The 26,750-nt window shown below is 42.8% G+C and overlaps 1 protein-coding gene across 1 annotated transcript in view; it reads left to right on the forward strand.

Moving 5' to 3' along the window:
* hormad1 (HORMA domain containing 1) overlaps positions 1–21,997 on the forward strand; it is a 55,393-nt gene extending 33,396 nt beyond the window's left edge. Inside the window, exons 11-17 of the mRNA XM_072276284.1 lie at positions 679–830; positions 1,817–2,055; positions 5,858–5,936; positions 6,031–6,095; positions 7,295–7,378; positions 13,887–13,988; positions 20,703–21,997. Of these exons, the coding sequence (XP_072132385.1) occupies positions 679–830; positions 1,817–2,055; positions 5,858–5,936; positions 6,031–6,095; positions 7,295–7,378; positions 13,887–13,988; positions 20,703–20,792 (811 nt within the window). The 3' untranslated portion in view covers positions 20,793–21,997. The remainder of the gene's footprint in view (positions 1–678; positions 831–1,816; positions 2,056–5,857; positions 5,937–6,030; positions 6,096–7,294; positions 7,379–13,886; positions 13,989–20,702) is intronic.
* Positions 21,998–26,750: the final 4,753 nt, after the last annotated feature.

Genomic DNA, 26,750 nt, shown 5'->3' on the forward strand with positions numbered 1-26,750 from the left:
AGAGCTCAGAGCCAGGCAATTGAAGTGATGAAATGCCAGGCATTCGGCAAGAGTTGCTGTTAAGGGCACCCAATGTCTTTACCTGCTAAACTGAGGTTGCCCATTTTTAATTGGCAAAAACCCTTTGTCTTTGTGCTTCTTGTGTGATGTGATTTGTCCTTTCAAGGAACGATGTCAGTAAGATTGAAAGAATGCAGAAAAATTTTACAAGGATGTTGCCAGGAATTGATCCAGGTTGGAGGGAAAGGTTGCATAGGTTAGAAATTTATTCACTGGAGTGTAGGAGAATGAGAGGAAATTTGTTAAAGGTATACAAAATTATAAGGGGTATAGATGGGGTAAATGCAAGCAGGCGTTTTCCACTGAGGTTGGGTGTGACTAGAACTAGGGGTTATAGGTTAAGGGTGAAAGGTGAAATGTTTCAGGGGAACCTGAGGGGGAGCATCATTCATTGGGCGGTGCAAATTTGGAACAAGCGGATGTGGTGGATACTGGTTCGATTGCAACGCTTAAGAAAAGTCTGCATAAGTACATAGATGGGAGGGGTATGAAGGACTATGGACCAGGTGCAGGCCAATGTGATGAGGCAAATTAATAGGTCATCACTGGGTAGGTGGGCTGAAGGGCCTCTGTACTGTAGTAGTCTAGGACTCCATAACTTTTCCTTATTGTGTTCAGCAACAATGGGAAAATAAGGTCCACCATAAGCTGTTTGGACACGAAGAAAGCCAGCATCCTGCTCATCCGCAAACTCTGCGTCCTGATGCAGAGCCTAGGACCCCTTCCCAATAACATCTGCTTGAAGATGAAGTTGTCTTACTATGATGAAGGTAATTGGCTCATAACCTGGGTAGAGAGGGTGGGTTTGTGTAAGTGAGGAGATGTCTGGCAGACCCAAACTCCAGGAGCCACTCAGCTAGTCAACCCATAGAGCAGATGATTCCAATTCAGATCAATTTATTTTCACAAGTACATCAAAACATGCAGTGAAACAACCGACAACCCAAGGATGTGCCCACGAGTGTCGCCACACATTCTGGGACCTCGGCTCAGGTCACAAAGATACTGATCAAGGGTCCAGCAATCTCGTCTCTTGTCTCCTTCAACAACCTGGGGTAAATCGCATCATACTTGGGGACTTAACCACCTTTATACTAAGAGGCCCAACACTTCCTCCTTGACCTCTAAATGCCCTAACGTATTGCTCTTCTGGTCCTCCATATCCTTTTCCTTGGTAAATACTGAAGCAAAATAGTCATTAAATACCTCACTTGTATTCTCTGCATCCAAGCATATGTTCCCCCTTTATCCTAGGGAGAAGAGAGAAGAGAGAATGTCCGGGATGGGAGGGGTCTTTGATTATGCTAGCTGCTTTACCAAGGCAATGAGAAGTCTATGGTGTCCACAACTCTGCATGAGAAGTCTTTGATCCCCCTCATAATGAGGAGGATCTCATTGAAACCTATCAAATATCAAAATGACTGGAGAGAATGGGTGTGGAGAGGATGTTTTGATCCGTAGGGGAGCCTAGGATCTGAGGGCACACCCTCAGAATAAAGGGACATCCCTTTAGAACCGAGATGAGGAGGAATTCCTTCAGCCAGAGCATGGTGAATCTGTAGGATTTATTGCTAAGTCACACTGGTATATTTAAGATGGAGATTGATAGGTTCTTGATTGGTAGAGGGTTTAATGGAAGAAGGTGGGAGAATGGGATAGAGAAAATGAATTAGCCATGATTGAAAGGTGGAGCAAACTCGATGGGCCAAAAGGCCTGATTTTGTTCCTCGGTCTTACAGTTTTATTCTTTGCGCAGTTACCCCGTTGGACTACCAGCCACCGGGCTTTAAAGAGGGCACCTCGGGGAGCATGATATTCGAAGGCAATCCTGTCTTCCTGAATGTGGGTGAGGTTGCCACCCCTTTTCACGTGCTGAGGATGAAGGTCACTACTGACAGGGAGCGGATGGTGGAGCCCCTGGACCAGAACATGCAGTGGGAGAATGACAGAGCCCAGGCTCTAGAAGTGGACCGAAATGAGCAAGTTGAAATTACTGTAAGACGTGCCCTCCATTTATAAGTCACACTTCCCCCCACTTTCCTGAGAACTGATTCACAACCTGGGTGTCACGTCTTACTTTTAAGTTAAGCTCGCTTCCACATACCACCTCATTCTGTAGCCTGACTCCCCTCCACCCCTCTCTCAGCTCATTTGCTGCTTAAACCTTTGTGGACTCTGTCTACACTTCTCGCGGCCTGAGTAAAGCAACCAGCCCAGATATTTTCTCTTCACTGCTTTCCTGTTGCTCAAAAGATACAAAAGACTGAAAGCACATACCACTAGGCTCAAGGACGGCTTCTTTCCCACTGTTATCAGACTCTTGAACAGATATCTTGTACAATAAGATGGACTCTTGACCTCATAATCTACCTTGTTATGATCTTACACTTTTTCATTTACTGCACTGAATCTTTTTGGTAGCTTTTACATTTTATTTATTATTGTTCTTGTTTTACCTTGTTCTACCTCTATGTGTTTTGTCATGATTTGATTCGTGTACACAGTTTGCACAGTTTTCACTGTATCTTGGTGCAGAATCAGAAACAGGTTTCATATCACCTGCATATATTGTAAAATTTGTTGTCTTTGTGGCAGCAGTACAGTGCAATACATAATACAGAAAAACTGAATTACAGTTAATAGTTAATTAAGTAGTGCAAAAATAGAATTAAAAAAAGTAATGAGGTAGTATTCATGGGTTCAATGTCCATTCAGAAATCGGATGGCAGAGGGGAAGAAGCTGTTCCTGAATCGTTGAGTGTGTGCCTTCAGGTTCCTGTACCTCCTTCCTGATGGCAGCAATGTGAACTTGCCATGACCTGGGTGATGGGGTCCCTAATGATAGAAGCAGACTTTTTGAGGCATCGCTCCTTGAAGGTGGCCTGACTACTACAGAGATGTGACAATAAATCAAAATCAACACGTTTATTGCAACAAACTTGAATATTCAGAGGAGACAATATTGTAATCTGGGCCAACACACAATCTGCTAGAGGAACTCAGCAAGTTGAGCAGCATCTGCAGGCAGAAAGGAATTGCCGATGTTTCATATCAACATGCAACCAGGATTGATTGCTTCACTGCTAGACACGAGACTGCAGATGCTGGAATCTGGAGGAACTCAGCGGGTCAGGTAGTATCCGTGGTGGAAATGGGAAGTTGATATTTCAGGCAAAACCCTTTTCTTGACCTAAAGTGCCAACTATACATTTCCCTCCACAGATGACCTGAGTTTTTGTATGTATTTTGCTTCACTATTCCAATCCTTTTGTTGTGTATCTTTTGCTAGGCCTTATAACAAAGAACCAAAAAAAACATACAGTGGATCTGTTCAAAGACATGTTTATTACGTACAAGGAGAAACACTTCCACTTCTCATGGATGGCAGGCTGCTTGATTTACAGCTTTCAAAGTTCGTTTTTTATATAAGCTTTTGGCTATTCTTTGGTTGTATTCTGTTCCAGAAGTCAGCTGCAGTACTCAAGGCCACAGAGTGTATCAATCTCCCTTTAGTTACACAGTGAGTAATGATCGAGATATTATATGCCCTTGACACTTAGCTTGTAGCAAATCACTCTGGGATTATACAGGTTCCACTATGTCACATTACAAAATTAAATACATAAAAATCTCAGAAGTTTCAAATCAGTTTCCGCACTTCCCTGGGCAGCATTCCCTCTTTTACATCCCAAACATTTGCACTTCCCCAAAACTCTGCCAACAGTGTCCAGCTCACTTTGTTTGTTCATGGCACCTTTTCCTGCATCGATAATTCAATTAATAAGTAATTGGTTTATTACTGTCACATGTACTGAGATATAGTAACAAGCTTTTGTTTGCATATCTTCCAGACTAATCATTCTATACACAAGTACACTGAGGTAGTACAAAAGTTAAAAGACAGAATGGAAAATGAAGTGTTACAGTTACAGATAAACTGCCCTCAGGCAGACAGTAATGTGCAAGGCCATGATGAGATATATTGTGAGTCCAAGAGTCTATCTTATACAATAGGTCCATTTAATATTCTGATAATAGTCTGATAGAAGCTGTCCTTGAGCCCGGTGGTACATGCTCTGAGGCTTTTGCATCTTCTCCTTAATGGGAGAGGGGTAGAAAAGAGAATGTCTGGGGTGGGAGCAGTCCTTCATCATGATGGTTGTTTTTTCTGAGGTGTGGAAAGTGTAAACAGAGTCTGTTTACCCTGGAGGGAGTTTGTTATGTGTGATAGAATGTCCTCATGTCACTCTCAATCCTTTATTTATCTCTGCGGCCTCTGTTCCTCCACTCTTCTACAAAAAAGAACTCCCTCTATCCCTTCACTCCCTCCAGACTACTTATTATCGCTCCCCTCAGCTTTCTCTTCAACAAGAAAGGGATCAAGCTCTTTCTCCTTGTAACTGCACTCATTGCAGAAATCATTCTTGTAAATCTTCCCTGGACTCTCTCTGACTCCCTCCTGTTCTTCCTGTCGTCGTAGACTCATACAGCACGGGGACAGGCGATTTGACCCAACTGGTCCAGACTGATCAAGGTGCCTGTCTAAGCTCCTTCACGGAGAGAGTTAGGAGCACCAAGTTTCTGGGAGTGCACACAACAGGCAATCTCACCTGGTCCCTTAACACCACCTCCTAGTTAAGAAAGCACAGCTGCATCTCCAATTCCTGAGACTGAAGCTAGCAAGGCTCCACCCCTCAATTCTAATTAGTTTTTACAGGGCACTGGTGATGTTGTTGGTGTACAACTGCATCTCTGCCTGGTATGGGAATTGCAAGGCACCTGACCACAAGTCTGTACAAAGGACTGCAAGAACTGCTAAGAGGATCATTGGGGTCTCTCGTCCAGTGATATTTATCAGCAGCACTGGGTATGTGGAGCTCTTAGAATTGTAAGTGATCTCTTCCATCCGTCCAACAATCTCTTTGACTCCCTACCATCATGCAGGAGGTACCTTAGCATTAGAACAAGAACCATTAGCATCTTCTTCCAGGTTACGAGAATACCAAACTCCTTGCCATCACATAGGTCTCATTACGCGTGAAGTACCAGTAGCGTTATACTGTTTACTTCTTAACTTGTGTCATAAATGCACCTTATTATTTGTTAATTTATTTCTGGTAATAATACTTTATGTGGCCTGACTAGTGTCTTATAAAGCATCAGCAATATCTCCTTGGTTTTATATTCTATTCCCCTTGAAATAAATGCCAACTACCATCAATACCACTATTGGGCAGGAGATGTCGGAGTCCTGGGTCCCACGCCTCTAGTTTTGGGAGCAGTTGTTGCTCTACAACCATTGGGCTCCTGGAACAGCTTCACTTGCCTCAGCACTGAACTGACTCCGTAGCCCGTAGACTCACTTTAAGGGTCCCTGCAGTTACTTTCTCAATACAATTTATCCTCTATAGCATATTGACGGCCTTTGTAACCTTTCGTGGATTCTATTGTGTTTCTTTGTTTTGCGACTACCTGCAAGAATACACATCCCAAGGGTGTATATACTTAGATTATAAACTTACTCTGAACTTTACCTCCTCGTCCACCCTGTGGCCAGAATCTCATTGCTTTTTACGGCCTTAATAATTATACAGCTATTAAATAGAGAACGTGCAAATCAATTTGAAGTTGTATGCATATGATCTGAAGTTACAATATGCTCCATGTAAATACAAGCCTCTTCTTTGCTGTAGATTACAGTCTTAAACATTGCAGGAAGCTTTGAGTTTACCTACAGTTACTTTTTGCACTTTGCACCTCACTCATGTCCCCTCTGTTTTGTGTGTCTTTTACAAAGGACACTTTACTATCAGAAAGCCCAGCTGCATCCCAAACACTCGTTCCTGAAAAGAGTAACACTGATGAACAAGATGCAGGTACGTTGAGTAGCCAGGTATCAGGCTTTTGAGGTAGCCCTAAATGTTAATTAAACCCACTGATTAAAAGCAATGTTAAACACTTACCTTACAGGAACAAAAACACCACCAGAGGCTGGAAAGAACACAAGTCCAAAAAAGAGCATCCCCCTGTCACTGGTGAGTCCTGCCTCTCCCTCAAAACTGAACTGATTCCACAACCTATAGACTCACTTCCAAGGACTCTACAACCCATGTTCTCAGTATTATCTATTTCAGTTTGTCTTCTTCTGCACATTGGTTGTGTGTCACTCTTTGTGTTTACTTTTTCATTGATTCTATTGTATTTCTTTGATTTGTAAGTGCCTGCAAGAAAATGGGGCGTCATGGTAGCGTAGTGGTTTGCATGACGCCATGAAAGCTCGGGGTATCAGAATTAAATTTTGACGCCCTTTGTAAGCAAGTTTGTAAGTTCCATTCCATGTATGTGTGGTTATCCTTCGGGTGCTTAAAGTTGCTCCTGCATTCCAAAGATGTACTAGTTAGTAGGTTAATTGTAGGTTATAATTTCATTTGTAAATTGACCCATGATTACGCTAGGGTTAAATGGGTGGGTTGCTGGGCGGTGTGGCTCAAAACAGCCAGAAGCGTCTGTTCCATGCTGCATAAATAAATAAAGAATTTCAAGGTAGTATGTCGTGACTTTGATCATAAATTTGCCTTGGACTTTGAAGTCTCTCTACATCTGGAGCCAAGACTAAGAATCCATTTTATAGGTTTCCTTCCCGTTCTGTAGCTTCCCCCTCTTCTACCTGGGCAGGATTCGAACTAGGTTGCAAGCTCACTAACAATAACCCCTTACTGTTACAAATTGCCAGTGAATATCGAGCAAGGACAAATCAGATAATGTCTCCTGGAACTGGCCTCTCAATGATTGTGGCCAAACCCACACCAGCCAGTAGATGAACCTGTAGAATGCATTGCCAACAACAGCTCTGGAGCCCAAGTCATTGGGTATATCTGGAGTGGAGGTGATAGGTTTTGACTAGTAAGGGTGTCAAAGGTTATAGGGATAAAGGGGAAAGGGGTTGAAAGGAAAAAATAAGTCAGTCATGATGGAATGGCAGAGCAAACTCAATGGGCTGAATGGCCTAGTTTTGCTCCTATGTCTTATGGTCTTATGATGTATTTTTCAGTAAGATCACTCCTTCTTCTCAAAACAAAGTCATGTCCTAAACCTACTGAGTAGTTACTCGTAAGAAAGAAACAAGTAGGCCACATTGTCCTTCTAACCTCTTGTCTCTCTGCCCTTCTGCCTTTTTTTGCCTGTGGAAAGAGGCATTAAAAGTGTGACCACTACCCCTTTCTTCCCAGTGCAGGTGGAGAACTTAGTGAGCAAGACATCAGAATTGGAGCTATCTGGCAGGAGGACAAGAAGTGGGAAGCTCTTTGATGCAAATTCCGTGAGTATACATTTGAGCATTGCCATTCTTGGGAGGATATGGAGCTGTGGCTTCAATCTCACCCATCTGAATCACCAAGTTTTATAGGGAAGGGATAATAACTCTGTCCTGATGCAATCCAGTGAAGTTTACTGACTCCCTTGGTCATGAAGGACTGCAGCAATAACACTCAGCCTGATGAACAGATGATGGCGGCTTAGATCAGATTCTAGTTTTCCACTTTCATATACAGTGGGTTCTTGTTCATTGGGACACATCAGGCCAGTACATTTTGGTCCTATTAAGTGGCTCCCCTACTGAGCTGAAGTTCCATGGAAAAGAAAAAGACAAGCTGCTGTTTAACTGTGTAACAATTTATGTATTCAAATGAAACATGGAACAAATTAGAATACTGTAAATACCACTACAGTACGGTAAAACTGAAATATTTTTATAAAACAGTTACCAATGGAGAAAGTCATCTGCCATGTTCTTTTGATCGATTGTAAATGAACAAAATTAGCACAACCACCTAGTGCCTTCATACAGTGCTTTAGAAGATTGCCTCCTTTAAATTTCCATCTTCATTGTAACATTCAGGATGATTGTCAATACCTTTGTAGTTCCTAATTTGTTAAAATAGTGAAATTGTTTCATTTTGTTGTTTTCCGGCATCTTCAAGCCTGAATGCTTGAAACTGACGTGAGCAAAACGGTTCTGAATTGTCCACTGCTTATTTCTTGCCAACTGTCAGTGACAAAAATCATTGCTTTTTGAACACACACAACTGACGCTGTTTAAACTTGATCCTGTAAACACGGCGGACAGTCTAATGGCCAAGCAAGTGCGCAAGACTGACTCTAATTATAAACTGACAATTGACATAGTGTCCCAAATAAACGAAGGGAATCCCGGCCATCTTCTTGATTTAGGTTTTTCTTTAAGACTTGTTCTAAACAAACAACTGTCCTGATTAACCAATGAACCAATTAACCAGAATCCACTGTACTTGCTCTTTAGAGTCACAGAATTAGACAGCACAGAAGCAGTCCCCTCAGCCCAACTCATTTGTTCTATTTCTATCAAGACTGCTCACTGGTGCTTATCGTTCCTTTGTTTTTAAGTCTTTCCTCCACTCCCTACACTAACTTGTTCTCTCTCTCTCCCTCTCTCTCTCTCTCTCTCTCTCTCTCTCTCTCTCTCTCACACTCCTAGTCCTGACAGGCGCCGCCTGTCCTGCTGAGTATGGCACTATTTAAAATTAAAATTGGGAAATCAGTTAATTATTTTCACAGTGGAAAAACTGTTTTGTATGCCATCCATGCAGGTTATTTCATCACAAGAGTACATTGAGGAAGTAGATTTAGATTATGAGGACACGCAGTCCTCTTTTATTGTCATTTAGTAAAGCATGCATTAAGAAATGATACAATATTCCTCCGGTGTGATATCACAGAAACACAGGACAGACCAAGACTGAAAAACTAAAAAAAACACATAATTATAACAAATGGAAAAAGTAATAGAATGAAGAATAAAGCCTTACGATTTTGGAGACACAGTAACTTAGCAGTTAGCGTAAACACTATTACAATGCCAGCAATTGGGGTTTAATTCCTGCTGTTGTCTGTAAGGAGTTTGTACATTCTCCCCGTGACCAGATGTGTTTCCTCCCGCATACCAAAGCCATATCGGTCAGTAGGTTAATTGGTCACATGGGTGTAATTGGGTGGCATGGGCTCGCTGGGCTCAAAGGGCCTGTTATCAGAATCAGGTTGATTATCTGGCATGTGTTGTGAAATTTAGCAGCAGCAGTTCAATGCAACTGCTAACTGGAAACAGTGAAAAAAGGACATGCCCTGGGTGCTGGAGGTCCTTAATCATGAATGCTGCCTTTCTGAGACACCGCTCCTTGAATACGTCCTGGGGGTACTTTGTAGGCTAGTACCCAAGATGGACCAACTAAATTTACGACCCTCTGCAGCTTCTTTCGGTCTTGTGCAGTAGCCCCTCACCCCGCCCCACCCCATACCAGACAGTGATGCAGCCTGTCAGAGTGCTCTCCATGGTACATCTGTAGAAGTTTTTGAATATATTTGTTGATATACTGAATCTCTTCAAGCTCCTAATGAAGTATAGTTGCTGTCTTGCCTTCTTTATAACTGTATTGATATGTTGGGACCAAGTTAGATCCTCAGAGATCTTGACACCGAGGAACTTGAAACTGCTCACTCTCTACACTTCTGATTCCTCTATGAGGATTGGTATGTGTTTCTTCGTCTTACCCTTCCGGAGGTCCACAATCAGCTCTTTCGTCTTACTGACATTGAATGCCAGATTGTTGCTGCGACACCACTCCACTAGTTGGCATATCTCGCTCCTGTATGCCCTCTCGTCATCATCTGAGATTCTACCAACAATGGTTGTATCATCATTAAATTTATAGATGGTATTTGAGCTATGCCTAGCCACATAGTATGTAGAGAGTAGAGCAGTGTGCTAAGCACACTCCCCTGAGGTGCACCAGTGTTGGTCGTCAGCGAGGAGGAGGTGTTATCACCAATCCACACAGATTGTGGCCTTTCAGTTAGGAAGTTGAGGATCCAATTGCAGAGGGAGGTACAGATGCCCATGTTCTGCAACTTCTCAATCAGGATTGTGGGAATGATGGTATTAAATGCTGAGCTCCAGTTGATGAACAGCTTCCTGACGTAGGTGTTTGTGTTGTCCAGGTGATCTAAAGCCGTGTGAAGAGCCATTGAAATTGCATCTGCTGTTGATCTATTGTGGCGATAGGCAAATTGCAATGGGTCCAGGTCCTTGCTGAGGCAGGAGTTCAGTCTAGTCATGACTAACCTCTCAAAGCATTTCATCACTGTAGATGTGAGTGCTACTGGGCGATAGTCATTAAGACAGCTCACATTATTCTCCTTAGGCACTGGTATAGTTGTTGCCTTTTTGAAACAATGGGAACCTCTGCCCGTAGCAGTGAGAGGTTAAAAATGTCTTGGAATACTCCCGCCAGTTGGTTGGCACAGGTTTTCAGAGCCTACAGTATTGCATAATAAGTTTAAAAAAGAGAGAAAGTGCAGTTTAATCAGACAAGGTGCAAGGGTCATTGTGAGGCCAGGCGTGTTGTCGCCACTGTTCATTGGTGTTAACCCAAGACAGGCCTGAGTGAGGGGAGGTGTGGGTGGAACAATAAAGGACAATTATCTGACACATTGCATTGTTGTGGTTTCAACTGTATTGTCAAAGAGAAATCTGATTTTAGCAATGCTATAGGTTGAGTACCCCTTATCCAAAATGCTTGGGGCCATGTGTTTCAGATTTTGATTTTTTTTGGATTTTAGAATATATAGTGAGATAGTTTGGGATCACCATCATTTCCGACTGAATTTATGTGCTACCAGTAAGTAATCTTTGCCTTACACTTGTTCATCACACGTATTAACAGAAAAATTCATTACATGCCATTAATATAATGAAAATATAGAAAACATAGAAAACCTACAGTACAATATAGGCCCTTCGGCCCACAAAGCTGTGCCAAACATGTCCCTACCTTAGAACTACCTAGGCTTACCCATAACCCTCTATTTTTCTAAGCTCTATGTAGCCATCCAGGAGTCTCTTAAAAGACCGTATCGTTTCCACCTCCACCACTGCTGCCGGCAGCTCATTCCACACACTCACCGCCATCTGCATAAAAAACTTACCCCTGACATCTCCTCTGTACCTACTTCCAAGCACCTTAAAACTGTGCCCTCTCGTGTGAGTCAGCCCTGGAAAAAAGCCTCTGACTATCCACACGATGAATGCCTCTCATCATCTTGTACACCTCTATCAGGTCACCTCTCATCCTCCGTCGCTCCAAGGAGAAAATGCGAGTTCACTCAACCTATTCTCATACAGCATGCTCCCCAATCCAGGCAACATCCTTGTAAATCTCTTTGCACCTTTTCTATGGTTTCCACATCCTTCCTCTAGTGAGGCAATCAGAACTGAGCACAGTACTCCAAGTGGGGTCTGACCAGGGTCCTATATAGCTGCAACATTACCTCTCAGCTCTTAAACTCAATCCCAAGATTGATGAAGGCCAATGCACTGTATGCCTTCTTAACAACAGAGTCAACCTGCGTAGCAGCTTTGAGTGTCCTATTGACTCAGACCAAGATCCCTCTCATCCTCCACACTGCCAAGAGTCTTGCCGTTAATGCTATATTCTGCCATCATATTTGACCTACCAAAATGAATCACCTAGCACTTATCTGGGTTGAACTCCATCTGCCACTTCTCAGCCCAGTTTTGCATCCGATCAATGTCCCACTTTAACCTCTGACAGCCCTCCACACAATCCACAAGACCCCCAATCTTTGTGTCATCAACAAATTTACTAACCCATCCCTCCAATTCCTCATCCAGGTCATTTAAAATCACAAAGAGAAGGGGTCCCAAAACAGATCCCTACGGCACACCAGTGGTCATCTGCCTCCATGCAGAATATGACCCGTCTACAACCACTCTTTGCCTTCTGTGGGCAAGCGAGTCTTGGATCCACAAAGCAATGGATCCTATGCCTCCATACTTTCTCAATAAGTCTTGCATGGGGTACCTTATGAAATGCCTTGCTAAAATCCATATACACTACATGTATGGTTCTACCTTCATCAATGTGTTTAGTCACATCCTCAAAAAATTCAGTCAGGCTCATAAGGCACGACCTACCTTTGACAAAGCCATGCTGACTATTGCTAATCATATTCTGCCTCTCCAAATGTTCATAAATCCTGCCTGTCAGGATCTTCTCCATCACCTTACCAACCAGTGAAGTAATATAATGTGTGCAGGTTAATAAAAGCAGCACAGCAGCATCGGGAGAATACCTGAATCAGCTGTTGAACAACAAACAACGGCAGGTTTTCTGCCTCCACCTATGATGCCATGTTTTGATTAAAAGGTCACAGTACACTGTACTTGTTTTTTTTTAAACTTTTTTTAAGGTTTTATGTAAGGTGTAAAACAATCAGCATTGTGGACTTGTTCTGAAGTTAGATTTTCAATCAGCAATGAACGGCAATCTCAACAATAATTTCTTTGTTGCTTCGTGCTCATCTTTAAAAATCACAAATTTTTTAAAAATATAATCTTTCTTTTAAATTTCTGCAACCACCCTGCTGAATATTCACAATTACCTTCGATTTTCAATTTTTCATGATAGATACCACTAAGCAGCATGTTCACTCCAATGCTGATGAGTTCACTCTTTCAATATACAATCAAGATCTTCATTTTTCACTTTATGCAGTGTTTTTCTATTTTTCATTAACTTCTGTTCATTTCATATGTGAGGTCACTTCTCGGAGGTGTGCAGAGACCTGCGCATTACCTGGGAACATTCCCAGCGCTTTGTGGAATTTTTCATTTGTGATGTCCCATCAGTGCTCAAAAAAAACTTCAGATTTCAGATTTTGGATTTTTGGATAAGGGGTACTCAACCTGTATCGGTATTGGTGTATTATTGTCACGTGCACCAAGATGCAGGGAGAAGCTTGTCTTGCAAATCAATACACAGTACATTGATGTAGAACAAAATAAATAAAAATAAAAATGCAGAATAAAGTGTAACAGTTACAGAAAAACTGCAGTGCTGGTAGATGATAAAGTGAAAGATTATAACGAGGTAGATTGTGAGGCCTCCTCCAAGAGGACCAGGAACTTGTCGATGGGTTTGCAGGCTTGCGTGCCTCAATGACCCGGAGAGCTATGTTGGCTGGAGTCAGGGCTTTATGCTTTGGCTCTTGATAGGGTCACTCATGCCAAACAGGTCAAAGGGTAGAGGCCAGACTAAGAGTGGTCTACTGGTCCTCCAGGTTTGGAGGTTCAGCTCAGGGCTAACAACCTTGGCTGGTCAAACAAATTGTTATGGAAACAGCAATAAAGAACCCTTCTACATCTAAGTGTGACAGTATTCCTGAGTCTTCACCCAAGACTTGCGTGGCTGACAGTAGTGAAAACTGAGGAGAAGCTACTGACATGATGAAGGAAGCCCTGAACACTGCCAGAGATGGAGGACCTTCATTGCTGCCCTAAGCACCAGCAGCGTAACAGGCAGTAACAGATTGTGTGGCCAAAGTGTTAACTTACCGTGCGAGAGGTCCGTTCAGTAGTCTTATAACAGTGGGGTAGAAACTTTTCCTTGAATCTGGTGATACGTGCTTTCAGTCTTTTGTATCTTCTACTCAATGGGAGAGGGGAGAAGAGAGAATGTCTGGGGTGGGTAGGGTCTTTGATTATTAAAATCTGACTGTTAAAGGGGGTCTGGATAAATACAGGATGGGTAAGTTCACAGTCCTATAGAGAGAGTGCGGAACAAGTGAAAGTAATTAAAGAGCTTTAATGAGCTAGTATAGGCTTATGGAGTGAATGGCTGAGATCAGGAGGGAAGGGAAAGGCAGGAATAGCAAGAAAGGTGAGCTTCGCTAACAAGAAACCACACTTAAAAATTGATTCCTTAAATCATTTCAAGGTATCTGTGAAGCCAGTGGACAAAGGAGGCCAAAAGCCAGTGGAAGACTCGCAGAGAAAGGCTGCTGGTAAAAAGAGAACCACCTCGGAACAATCAAAACCTGTAAGTTAAAAAAAAATCAGCCCTTACTGATCCTGTGAGGTTTACAGGGAGAAGTATGGTTGCCCTGGGAAGTGGGATTATAGCTAATAACCAGGATTAAACGTAGCCCTGCTTCCCATCCTCCTACCCAATACAGTTCTTATACTTTGAAGGAGATTATCAGAGGTTTGGGAACAGTAAAAGGGAACAATAGGAGGAGCATTTGATGGTTCTGGGCCTGTACTCAGTGGATTTCAGAAGAATGAAGGGAGCATCTCATTGAAACCTACCAGATTCTGAAAAGGTTTAGAGTGGATGTGGAGAGGATGTTTCCTATTGTGGGGGAGTCTAAGGCCAGAGGGCTCAACCTCAGAATGGAGGGATGAAACTTAGAACAAAGTAGGGGAGGAATTTCTACAGACGGAAGGTGGTGATTCTGGAATTCTTTGCCACAGATGGCCAAAGACGAACGTATCAGGTGTATTTAAGACAGAGACTGATAGTTTCTTGATTAAGGGTTAGGGGAAGACGAAAGGAGAATGGGTTTGAGGAAAAAATAAACCATAGTTGAATGGCAGGATTGTCCTGATGGACCAAAGAGCCTAAATATGTCCCAATATACTGTATTATGTTCTAAATATGCATCTTTATAATGAAGCCCTTAATATTTTGTATAGTGAATTCCAGTTAATTGGGACACGTCTGGACCAGTACATTTTGGCCCAATTAAACAGTTGCCCCAGTTAACTGAAGTTCCATGGAAATACAGGTTTCCCCCGCGATCCGAAGGTTCCGAGCATTCCTACGAAACGGTTCGTAAGCTGGAATGTCGTAAAGTGAAGAAGCAGTTAACATTTATTTATATAGGAAAATTTTGTGAGCGTTCGCAGACCCAAAAATAACCTACCAAATCATGCCAAATAACACATAAAACCTAAAATAACAGTAACATATAGTAAAAGCAGGAATGATCTGATAAATACACAGCCTATATAAAGTAGAGATACTTTTCCACAATCATTGCCTGCACTGTTCTCCGTAGCGAAAATCTCACGCAAGTGCTCTTTGCAAAAGCACAATGCAAGCGCCGTCGGCAGAAACACTCTTTCCAGTAACCTTTAAGCTATGAAGCTGCCAAAACATACCAAATAACACGTAAAAATACACAGCCGATATAAAGTAGAAATAATGTATGTACAGTGTAGTATCACTTATGGGAATCGGGAAGACAGCTTGCCGAGCACACTGATGATGGTGTGTTAGAGTGAGTCGTCGGATGTTGGGGTGGTGCAGTGGTCCCCACCCTCTGGGCAGTGAACTGATACTGATCTGCCGAGAATGCAGCGGTGCAGCAGTAGCCAGGAGGCACACAGCACATCTTTAAGAAAAAAGCTGAAATAAACATACTAATTAATTAGGTGCTGCCCGGCACATAATTGTCGGCCCAGATCAGAGGCAATTGCCGATTGCGTCGCCTCTGATCTGAGCCGACATTTATGTGCCGGGCGGCACCTAATTACGTTTGTAATTAGCATGTTTATTTTGGCTTTTTTCTTAAAGATGTGCTGTGTGCCTCCTGGCTACCGCTGCATTCTCCGCGAATTGGTATCTGTCCGCGGCCTGGGGGGTTGGGGTGGTGGGACACTGGGCTGTCGTCTCATCATCGATCAGGGCAGGCAGGTCACCTTCTTCTATCTCTGCCTGCCTCGATGTCAAAGGTGGAGGTTCGTCGTCTGCTGTGGCTGATGTGGAAGGCTTGCTTGACTGCTGAGCCTCGCACATTTTTCTATCATACAGTTCTTTGTAAGTACTCAAACCATCCTGCAAATATGCCTTAAACCGATGCACCCTTTCAAAATTAAAGTCGTACTTTATAATTACTCATTCAGTTTCGATTGTTATCTTTTCCTCTTCCAATTGCATCAGCTCTTCATCTATCAGTTCTTGGTCATGGGATGCCAAAACCTCTTCAATATCATCTTCGTCAACTTCCACAAGCCAAACTCACTTTGTCCTTACTTCGTTCACCCGATCAAAACGCTTAATTATGTCTAGTTTTACACTAAGTGTAACACCCTTACGAGCTCTTTCAGGCTTTTCCGATACCTTAGAACTCATCTTGCTAACGGCTGCTCACAGGCACGTGTTTAAGCAATGCCGGCGAGAATGCCGTTCTGAATCCGGGGGAGAGCGGCTGCTCGGGGCGCGCACTGATTTTTTTTTCACATGCTGCCTTTTTTCGTAACAGTGAAAACACCTTCTGTTAGCGAAAACAGGGAACTAATGTAGGTCTTTTGTAACAGTGAGGTTTCATAAAGGGAACGTTCGAAAAGCGGGGGACACCTGTAGTTGAAAAGGTATAAAGAAAACAAATGACCGTTTAACTGAGTAAAAATTAGGTATTTAAATGAAATATGGAGTAATTCATCCTGTGTACACTGCCGTGTTCTTTTGATTGGCTATAAATGAACAAAATCAGTGCAGCCGCCTAGTGCAGATAATGGACTACCTTCATCAGAATGAGAATCAGGTTAAATATCACCAGCATATGTCATGAAATTTGTTAACTTTACAGCAGTGGTACAATGCTATACATGATCATATAGAGAAAAATACTGAATTACAGTATATATTTAGTTAAATAAGTAGTGTAAAAAAACAGAAATAAAGTAGTGAGGTAGTGTTCATGGGTTCAATATCCATTCAGAAATTGGATGGCAGAGGGAAATAAGCTGTTCCTGAATCATTGAGTGTGTGCCCCCAGGCTTCTGTACCTCCTTCCTGATGGTAACAATGAGAAGAGGGCATGTCCTGGGTGGGGGGGACACCAACTTTTGAGAATTGCTCCTTGAAGATGACCTGGATATTACAGAGGCTAACACCCATGATGGAGATGACTAATTCTACAACTCTGCAGCATACTTTGAACCTGTGCTATAGACCCCATTCTAGATGGTGATGCAGCCAGTTAGAATGCTCTCTATTGTACATCTGTAGAAATTTACTAGTGTTTTAGGTGACATACCAAGTCTCCTCAAACTCCTAATGAAATATAGACACTGTCTTTCTTTCTTTATAGCTGTTCCAACATCTATAATGTTTTGAACAGTTGCATCCTCCAAATCTTCATTGTTATTGTAACATTGTCAATACCTTCAAATTCTTTGTAGTTCCTAACTTCTTTTAAGTTGTGAACTCATTTCATTTTCACTCCCAGCTGTTTCTGACATCTCCAAGCTTGAATCCACAGTGAGCAAAACAGTTCTGAATTGTCTTACTGATTATTTCTCACCAACTGTCAGTGACAAAAATCACTGCGTTTTGAACACACACACACACTGTCACTATTTAAAAACTTCACTTGAAACATGGTGTAGTGCAGGGGTCCCCAACCTTTTTTGCACCATGGACCGGTTTAATATTGACAATATTCTTGCGGACCAGCCAACTGGGGGGAGGCGTGTTAATCACGACCGGAATATAGGTGATAAGTCAACTATATGTCACTTATAAATGGCTAATACACTCAATTTCATTTCTAAAAGAGTTTATCTAACCAATTTAGTATTAAACACACAGCGCATATTTTCCTCGCATGAATACAGTGATAAGTATACTGTAAGTCAATAGCACCATAACATTTTAAGTAATGTTTGGATATTAAACACACAGTGCATACTTACCTTGTATGAACATATAAAATCATTGCAACACACCAATATCGCTGAATCAGGGGGAGCCCTGGGCTTGAATCCCTGCAACAAGACGGTCCCATCGAAGGGTGATGGGAGACAGCGATACTCGAAGGGGGCTCCTTATGTCCAGTCTATACCACAATTTAATTTTTGTTGCATTCTTTGTAGAAAGCCCCACTTCACAGAGATATGTTGGAAATGGAAGCAACGTTATCGGTGCTTTCGTGGCTATCTCAGGATATTCAGCCTTGACTTTGATCCAGAATGCTGGCAGAGATGTTATGTCAAACATACTTTTCAGCCCACCATCATTTGCAAGCTTGAGGAGTTGATCTCCTGCTGCACTGACATGGATTATTCACCAGGGACATTCACAAATGGGTCACGGACCCATTCCTTTGCACGTCTTGGGTCATTTGCGGTTGGGAAGTAACGCTCGAATTCTGTTGACAGTGAAGATAGGTGATCACGCACCAGCTGAGAGAAGGACGATGCAGCCTCAGTCTCTCCCAAAATCCCAGCTAATGTTGGGAACATGTCAAATATGCCCCTGTCCACTCGCCGTCCCCACAGTTCCAGTTTGGCTTTGAAAGCAGACACTTTATCTGCCAACTTGAAGACAGTTGTCATTCTCCCCTGAAGTGACAAATTGAGTTCATTGAGCAGGTTGAAGATGTCACACAGATAAGCGAGTTTTGCTATCCACTCCTTGTCACTGAAGTGTGCTGCCAGTGGTGTCTTTTTTCCTGCTTCTGTCCCGCTTGCTCATGTTTTTTCTGCTCAAAAAACTCAACGGGTCTGTCTTTAAGTGCAGGGTGCTTGGACTCAAGGTGCCAAAGCAGTTTTGAGGACTTCATTGCCTCATCAGACAGCTTGTCACCACATATCACACACAGGGGGCTTGGAGTATGTGAGTCACCGGTTGCAATAAAGCCATATTTTATGTACGACTCGTCGTATTTTCTGTTGAAGGAAGCTTTTTTTTTACAGTCTCGGCCTCAGCTGTCTCTGTGTTATCTCATCGTTAGGCCTTTTATGTCCCCTACCACCTCTTCCAAAGAAACTCTCAAGCAACGTCTGTTTTTTACTCATTGAGTAGTTGTAGGTTAATGACGGACGGATGACCTCACATGGGTAATGACCTCGCGTGCGTTCAAGTTCAACAGTGGGCGTGACAGGGAATGAGGAAAGGTGCAGCTGACTCATATCATTTCATGTTGCCAAATCATATCGTTTCCTCACGGCCCGGTGGCACATGCTTTGTGGCCTGGTACTGGTTCGTGGCCCGGAGGTTGGGGACCACTGGTGTAGTGTATAATAGCCACACAAGTACACGCAACTGTTGTGAGTTAGAAATTGCACAAGAACAGTCTCTTGTCCCAAATAAACGGCAATGTCTCAAATAAATGGAGGGAATCCTGGCTATTTTCTCAATTAGTTTCTGTTCCAAATAAACAGCTGCTCCAATTATCTGACGGCCCAATTAACCAAAATCCACTGTATTTACCAAACTGACTAGAGGTTTGCAGTTGAGTGCCATTGAGACCTCCCCAATATTCTGGGGCCATTATTTATCCCACAGTTACTGACAATAAGATTTATTATAATGCTGATGATTGGGAGCTTGCTGTGTTCAGTTCACTGCAGTGATCACACTTCAAAATGTAGGGGACTCTGGATGGGACTGAGAGGAGCTGTGCCTGTCTTCATTATCTGTGTGGGTTGTGGACCTATCCATTATTCCAGGGAATTGGGTGGGGTGAGGGTGAAGCTGGTTTTTTTCCTGGGATTGGGCAGTTGCAGTGTTAAGGAAGACAAATGCAATGTTAGCAGTCATTTTGAGATGACTAGAATATAAAAGTAAGGATGCAATGCTGAGACTTTATAGGGCATTAGACAGATCACACTCGAATATTATGAACAGTTTAAGGTCCTTGTCTAAGGAAGGGTGTGCTGGAATTAGAGAGGTTTCAGAAGAAGTTCACGAGAATTACTCTGGGAATGTAAGGGTTAACTTACTCTGGGCCTGCACTCACAGGAGATTAGAAGAATTGGAGGGGGGGGGGGCAGATCTCATTGAAACCAAATATTGAGAGGCCTAGATAGGGAGTCTGTGGAGAGGATGTTCCTATAGTGGGGGACCCTAGGACCAGAGGTACAGTATCAGAATAGAAGGATGTCTATTTGGAACAGAGATGAGGAGGAATTTCTTTAGTCAGATGGTGGTGAATTGGTGGAATTCATTACCACAGACTTTTGTGGAGGCCAAGTCATTAGATATATTTAAAGCAGAAGTTGATAGGTTCCTGGTGAGTTAGGGCATCAAAGGTTATGTGGAGAATGCAGAAGAATAGATTTGAAAGGGGTAATGAATTAGCCATGATCGAATGGCGGAGTAGACTTGAATGGGCCAAATGGCCTGATTCTGCTCTTATGTCTTATGGTCTAATGGTCTTATGCTAAGAGGGTGTCTCCTTTGTGGGTGGAATCTCAAACTAGAGGATGCTATTTCAGAATAAGACATGGATAGGAAAGGTTTGGAGGACTATGAGGCAAATAGGATTGGCTCTGATTGGCACTTGGTCAGCTTGGATGAGTTGGACTGAAGGGCCTCTTTCCCATGCTGTAGAACTCTACGTCTCTACCTAAAAATTGGTTAGTCTGTATCCCGATAATATCCAAATTGGCTGCCCCAGTTACTTCTGACTAGAGTGAAGAGCTCTTAGACCTTCAAAACTGTGAGAAAGATACTCCTGAAGTTAGAGAATTATTCACAAACACAAGAGATTCTGCAGATGCTGGAAATCCTGACTAATGCACGCAAAATGCTACAGGAACTCAGCAGGTTAGGCAGCAACTATAAGAGATGAATAAACATTTGATATTTCAGGCTGAGATCCTTCATCAGTCTTGGCCTGAAACATTAACTGTTTATTACCCTCCACAGATGTTACCTGAGCTGCTGAGTGTTTTGTGTGTGTTGAAAGGATTACTCAAGGGGGAGTGAATGTACTAATCCTTCTTCATGTCTCTCCACCAGGTGTATCAGTTTGAAATCCCTTGCAGCCAGGATGAAGACCCAAAGAAGAAGAGGAAGAAATTCAGTGAGCCCAAGGAACGGTTTCGTTAGCTGACACATTCACGTCCACCAGCTCTCTGGTTTTACATGTCTCCTCGGCATCCACGTTCCTTTTCAGTCGCAGAAACCAGTTGTCAGGAGTTTACTTCCTTAATGCTGGTGTGTTGTTTGGGGAGGAGAGAAGGCAGAGTAACGGCCTTACAGAAATTTCCCCCTTATTCTTGTTATGCATCGTTCTCTCGTTCTGCCAATCCCTTGTCAAGGCAGATGGCTTAGGGACACGCTGAAACTATTTTGCCCTTGCATCCTTTTCATAGGTGGCAAATTAGTTCCATCTCCCCCCTCAAATATACAAACTGTCCCTTCATGAGTAGAGGATCCCAAAGATTTGCAAAAAATACTTTCCTCATCTTAGCCCCAAACAGGCAACGTACATCACTGCCACCCAATTCTAAAAGAGCCTGTTAGCACCTACCCTGTCACATTCTCCCTGGGGCTGCCTTCAAAATTCCAATGGCCCCTTCAAAGACAGCTCTCCCACCTGAAGAACTCTTTGTATGAACCTTTGCTGTCTGTCCCATCCTCCAATCGTTTTGCTAATGTCCACAGGAACCACCCAGTTTCTATGAACATTTACAAGAGTGTCATTAGAAGCAGTGAAATATTCATACCCCATGGTTGAGGGAATCACTGCTGCATTGGAAATCAAAACTGCGGCAGGCAAATGAAATCTAAAATATACAGAAAAATACTTAGTATGTCAGCCCACATATGCAGGAAGAGAAGCCCTTCATCTTCAACCCTGAAATATTCACTCTGCTTCCCTTGCCAGGTCCTGCCTGACCCGCTGAGCATCCCCTCCATATTTTACTATCAAGACAGTACAATGTCCTCAGAGTCACTGGTGAGACAGAGATCTCTCATGTTGATCTTAGCAGTGGCACAGATCTGTTGCAATGTACTGACGTTTTTAAAAACAATTAGGCTCTAAGTGAATCACAACAAGACGATGGAACAAGAAAGTGCACAGGATGAACTTGATATTTACTGGGGTGACATGTGAACTGTTTCTGTTTCTTAAAGAGGAAAAACTAGTTCTTCACATTCTCAGTTGAGGGGAGGGGGTGGAATCCAGCTGTCCAGCTAAATGGCTGCAGCATTCAAAGTAAATTGTACAAGTGCCTGAGGAGTAGTGATGCACAAAATATTGGCCTACATTGTCTGGTGATAAAACTGTTCTATTCACAATGTATTATCTGGATTACATGTTTACTAAAAGTCACTGATCCTGTTAATGTTGGCCTTTATCCTCTGATAAAAGGGAAAAGATTCCAGTTATTTTTATTTATTTTTTAGAGATACAACACAGAATATTTCTTCTGGCCCAGCAACCCACCTATTTAACCCCAGGCTAATCATAGGACAATCTACAATGACCAATTAACTTACTAACTAGTACGTCATTGGACTGTGGGAGGAAATTGGAGCACCTGGATGAAACTCATGCCGTCATGGATGGACGTACAAACTTCTTACAGATGGTGTCAGAATTGAACTCCAAACTCGGATGCCCCAAGCTGTAGTAGTGTTGCACTAACCACAAAGTTACCGTTACTTAGAACATAGAACAGAATGGGCCCTTCAGCCCATGATGTTTGCCAACCCTTTAACCCACTCCAAATTAAATCTAATGCTTCCTACCCACATAACCCTCCATTTTCCTTTCATCCATGTGCCTATCTAAAAGTCTCTTGAATGTCCCTAATGTATCTGCTTCTACCACCAACCTTGGCATCATGTTCCATATGTCCACCACTGTGTAAAAAAAAAACACCTACCTGACATCCCCCTATTCCTCCATTCACCTTAAAATTATGTCTCTTCCTATTAGTCATTTGCTGCCCTGAGAAAAAGATGCTGGTTCTCTACTCTATGCCTTCTACACCTTTATCAAGTCTCTCATCCTTTGTACCAGAGAGAAAAGCCCAAGCTTGCTCAATCTTTTCTCATAAGACATGCTCTCTAATCCAAGCAGCATTCTGGTAAATCTCCTCTGCACCCTCTATAAAGCTTCCACATCCCTCCTATAATGACACCAGAACTAAACACAATACTCCGTGTGGTCTAACCAGTGTTTTATAGATCTCCAACATTGCCTCATGACTCTTAAACTCAGTCCCTCAACTAACAAAAGGCCAACACACATACACCTTCTTAACCATCTCATCAACTTGCACTGCAACATTGAGGAATCTATGGATGTGCACCCCAAGATCGCTCTGTTTCTCCACACTCTTAAGAATCTTGATATTAATCTTGTACTCTGCCTTCAAGTTGAAAGTTACTTGGTAAAATTACAGGCCAGATACCTCCACTGATGACTGTGACCCTCTTCATGCTCCTCATATGTGTCTCCTTTCATTTCCTTCCCCTTCACCTAATTATCCAACTTCTTAAATCCTTACCTAATGTTCTTCCTGTAGAGGGACTCGGAGCAAAGTTCTGCAGATGCTAGAAATCTGGAATTTTAAAAAGCTTGCTGGAAACACTCAACTGGTTAGGCAGCTTTTTGGAGAGAAACAGTCATAGTTCTGGACAAAGATCATCGAACTTAAACACTAGTTGTTCTCCACCCTCTGTAGAACAGTGTTCCACATCCTCCGCACACATTCAGTGTAAAGAAGTTTCTACTACTTCGTTGTCATAAGTTCAAGTTGCTTGTCATGGGCATGGAGTATAAATGCATGATGCTGGAAATCTAGAGCAACACATACAAAATACTGAAGGAAATCAGATCTAGCAACATCTATGGGAATGAATGAACAGTGGATATTACAGGCTGATGACCTTCATTAGGACTGGAAAGGAAGGGGGAAGTTGAAGCTAGGGGGGTGAAGTAAGAAGCTGGGAGCAGATAGGTAGAACAGGCAAAAGGCTGGAGAAGGAGGAATCTGATAAAGGAGAGTGGACCATGTGAAGAAAGAGGAACCAGGGGAGGTGATAGGCAGGTGTGCAGAAGAGGCTAGAGTAGGGAATTGAAAAGGGAGGGGGAATTATTTACTGGAGGTTGGAAAAGTAAATGTTCATGCCTTCAGATTGGAGGCTACCTGAAGGAATATGAGGTTTTGCCCCTCCAACCTGAGAGTGGCCTCTTCATTGCAGAACAGGAGGCCATGACATGTCCAAATGGGAAAGGGGACAGGAATTAAGATGGTTGACCACTGGAAAATTCTGCCTCTGGTGGAGGTGCTCAACAAAGTGATCCTCCAATTTACATTGGTTCCACTTGTTTACTTGCCAGCACAGCAGATGACAAAAGCCAGCATAGAAGGGTGGGGGAATCAGATGGAGTCCAAACTGAACACATGGCTGTGGTATCGAGTCTCAGTGAGCACAGTATAGCTTCAGAGATCATGGAGGGGGAGCAGTGAGAGAGGGTCTCACTGAACTCCCATTGAAGAAATTTAAAATTCTTCAGGGTATGCATACTTGAAGAGACTGCAATGAAACATCAAATCATAAATTAGATTCTGCAGATGCTGGAAATCTGGAGCAACATGCAAAATGCTGGAGGAATTCAGTCTTGACCAAAAATTGATTAGAGAACTTAAGGTAAAAGTATGGTGGAAATTCCAGGTGTCAGGGGTCATGAAGTGTGTGAAGTTACCGTAACTAGAGAGAAGGTTCTTGGGAAACTGAAAGCTCTAAAGGTAGATAAGTCACCTGGACCAGATGGTGTACACACCGGAGTTCTGAAAGAGATGGCATAAGAGATTGTGGAGACATTAGTAGTGATCTTTCAAGAATTACTAGATTCTGGAATGGTTCCAGAAGACAGGAAAATTACAAATGTCACTCCACTTTTCAAGAAGAGAGAGAGAGGCAGAAGAAAGGAAACTATAGGCCAGATAGTCTGACCTCAGTGGTTGGGAAGACATTGGAGTCGATTACTGAGGATGAGATCTCAGGGTACTTGGAGGCACATAATAAAATAGGTGGTAGTCACCATTGTTTCCTCAAGGGAAAATCTTGCCTGACGAATCTATTGGAATTCTTTGAAGAAAAATACAAGCAGGTGGACAGGCAGGTAGTTTTGAGGAAGTAAGAGAGGCTACAGGAAGACTTAGATTAGGAGAAAGGGTGAAGAAATGGCAGATGGAACACAGGGTTGGGAAGTATATGGTCATGCACTTTGGTAGAAGAAATGAAAGGGTTGACACTTATCTAAATGGGAGAAAATACAAAAAACTGAGGCGCAAAGGAACTTGAAAGACTTTGTGCAGGATTTCCTAAAGGTTAATTTGCACGTTGAGTCTGGTGATGAAGGCAAAGGCAAGGTTGGCACTTATTTTAAGAGGACTAGAATGTAAAAGCAAGGATGTAATGTTGAGACTTTATAAATCATTAGCAAGGTCTCACTTGGGTATTGTGAGCAGGTTTGGGCCCCTTAGAATTCATGTGCTGAAACTAGAGAGGGTTCAAATGAGGTTCACGAAAATGATTCCATTATTGAACGCCTTGTCATATGAAGAGCGTTTGATGGCTCTGGGCCTGTATTCACTATTCAGAAGAATGAGGGGTGACCTGATTGGAAGGCCTTGATCTCCTGGATGTAGAAAGAAGGTTTCCTGTAGTGAGAGAGTCTTAATACCAGAGGACAGCCTCAGAATAGAGGGGCGAAAGGAGATAAGGAGGAATTTCTTTAACCAGAGTGGCGAATCTGTGGAATTCTTTGTCACAGGCAGCTGTGGAAGCCAATACTTTATGTATATTTAAGACAGAGGTTGATGGGGATAGAGAGGGCATTAAGGGATATGGCAGGAGTTTGGGGCTGAGTGGAATTTTGGATCAGCCATGATTAAATGGTGGAGCAGATGGAATGGGCCAAAAGGTCTAATTTTGCTTCTACATTTGATGACATGAAAAACGGCGACTGCTGTTCCCCTCCATAGATACTGCTTCACCTGCTGAGTTCTCCAGTAGTTTGTGGATGTTGTTCCTGAGATGAGAAATTGTTCTTAAAGGGGCCATTCAGGAGGAGAGTTTCTGGGGATATGCTCCGCAATGAAGTCACAATTTGGTAGGGAAATCCCACTTCAGAAGCTCGAGAACAGTATACCCAAACTTGACACTCTGTCCAGTGCAGAGGGACTTTGGCAGCGGTACTCACGGAGTGCCGGGCTATTGAAAACGACTGTACTGAGAGAATGCTGCACTGTAAATGTATTGGTGTTAAATGTACCTGCATTTAACACCAATACCATCGTCAGATTTGCAGACGACACAACAGTGATCGGGTTGATTTCCAGCAGAGGTCAGCGTACAGAGAACAACCTGTCTCTTAATACAGCAAAGACTATGGAGCTAATAATCAATTTTGGAAAGTCATGGGATGACGAGTACGCTCCAGTCTATATTAACGGAGACATAGTGGAGAGAGTGTCCAGTTTCAGGTTTCTGAGAATACATATCTCAGAAGACCTTACATGGTCCACTAACACCACTATAATAGTTAAGTAAGCACAGAAACACTTGTTTTTCCCCAGGGCACTGAAGAAACCTGAACAGATGCTGGTGACCTTTTACCGCTGCACCATAGAGAGCATCTTAACATACTGCATCTCTGTGTGGTATCTCAGTTGTACAGCAGCTGATAGGAAAGCAGTTCAGCGGGTTGTCTCTAGCGCACAGAAGATCATCGGGACACAGCTCCCAGCCCTGGACACAGCTCCCAGCCCTACAGCTCTCGCTGCCTAAGGAAAGCTACAAGCATCTGTAAGGACAATACACACCCATGCAATCATCTGTTTGAACTTCTTCCATCTGGCATACGTTATAAGGTTTTCTATGCCCGCACCTCCAGACTGAAAAATAGCTTTTTCCCCAGAGCTATAATTGCTCTGAACCAATCGATAAAGCATCATCCGTAAATTTGTTATATTGCTACTTTAACACTGGTTTTCTGGCTGTCATGCATCTGAGTCGCGCTTTTGTACTGCTGGACATTGC

Source organism: Mobula birostris, chromosome 2, assembly GCF_030028105.1.
Source record: "Mobula birostris isolate sMobBir1 chromosome 2, sMobBir1.hap1, whole genome shotgun sequence".
Taxonomy (NCBI): Eukaryota; Metazoa; Chordata; class Chondrichthyes; order Myliobatiformes; family Myliobatidae; genus Mobula; species Mobula birostris.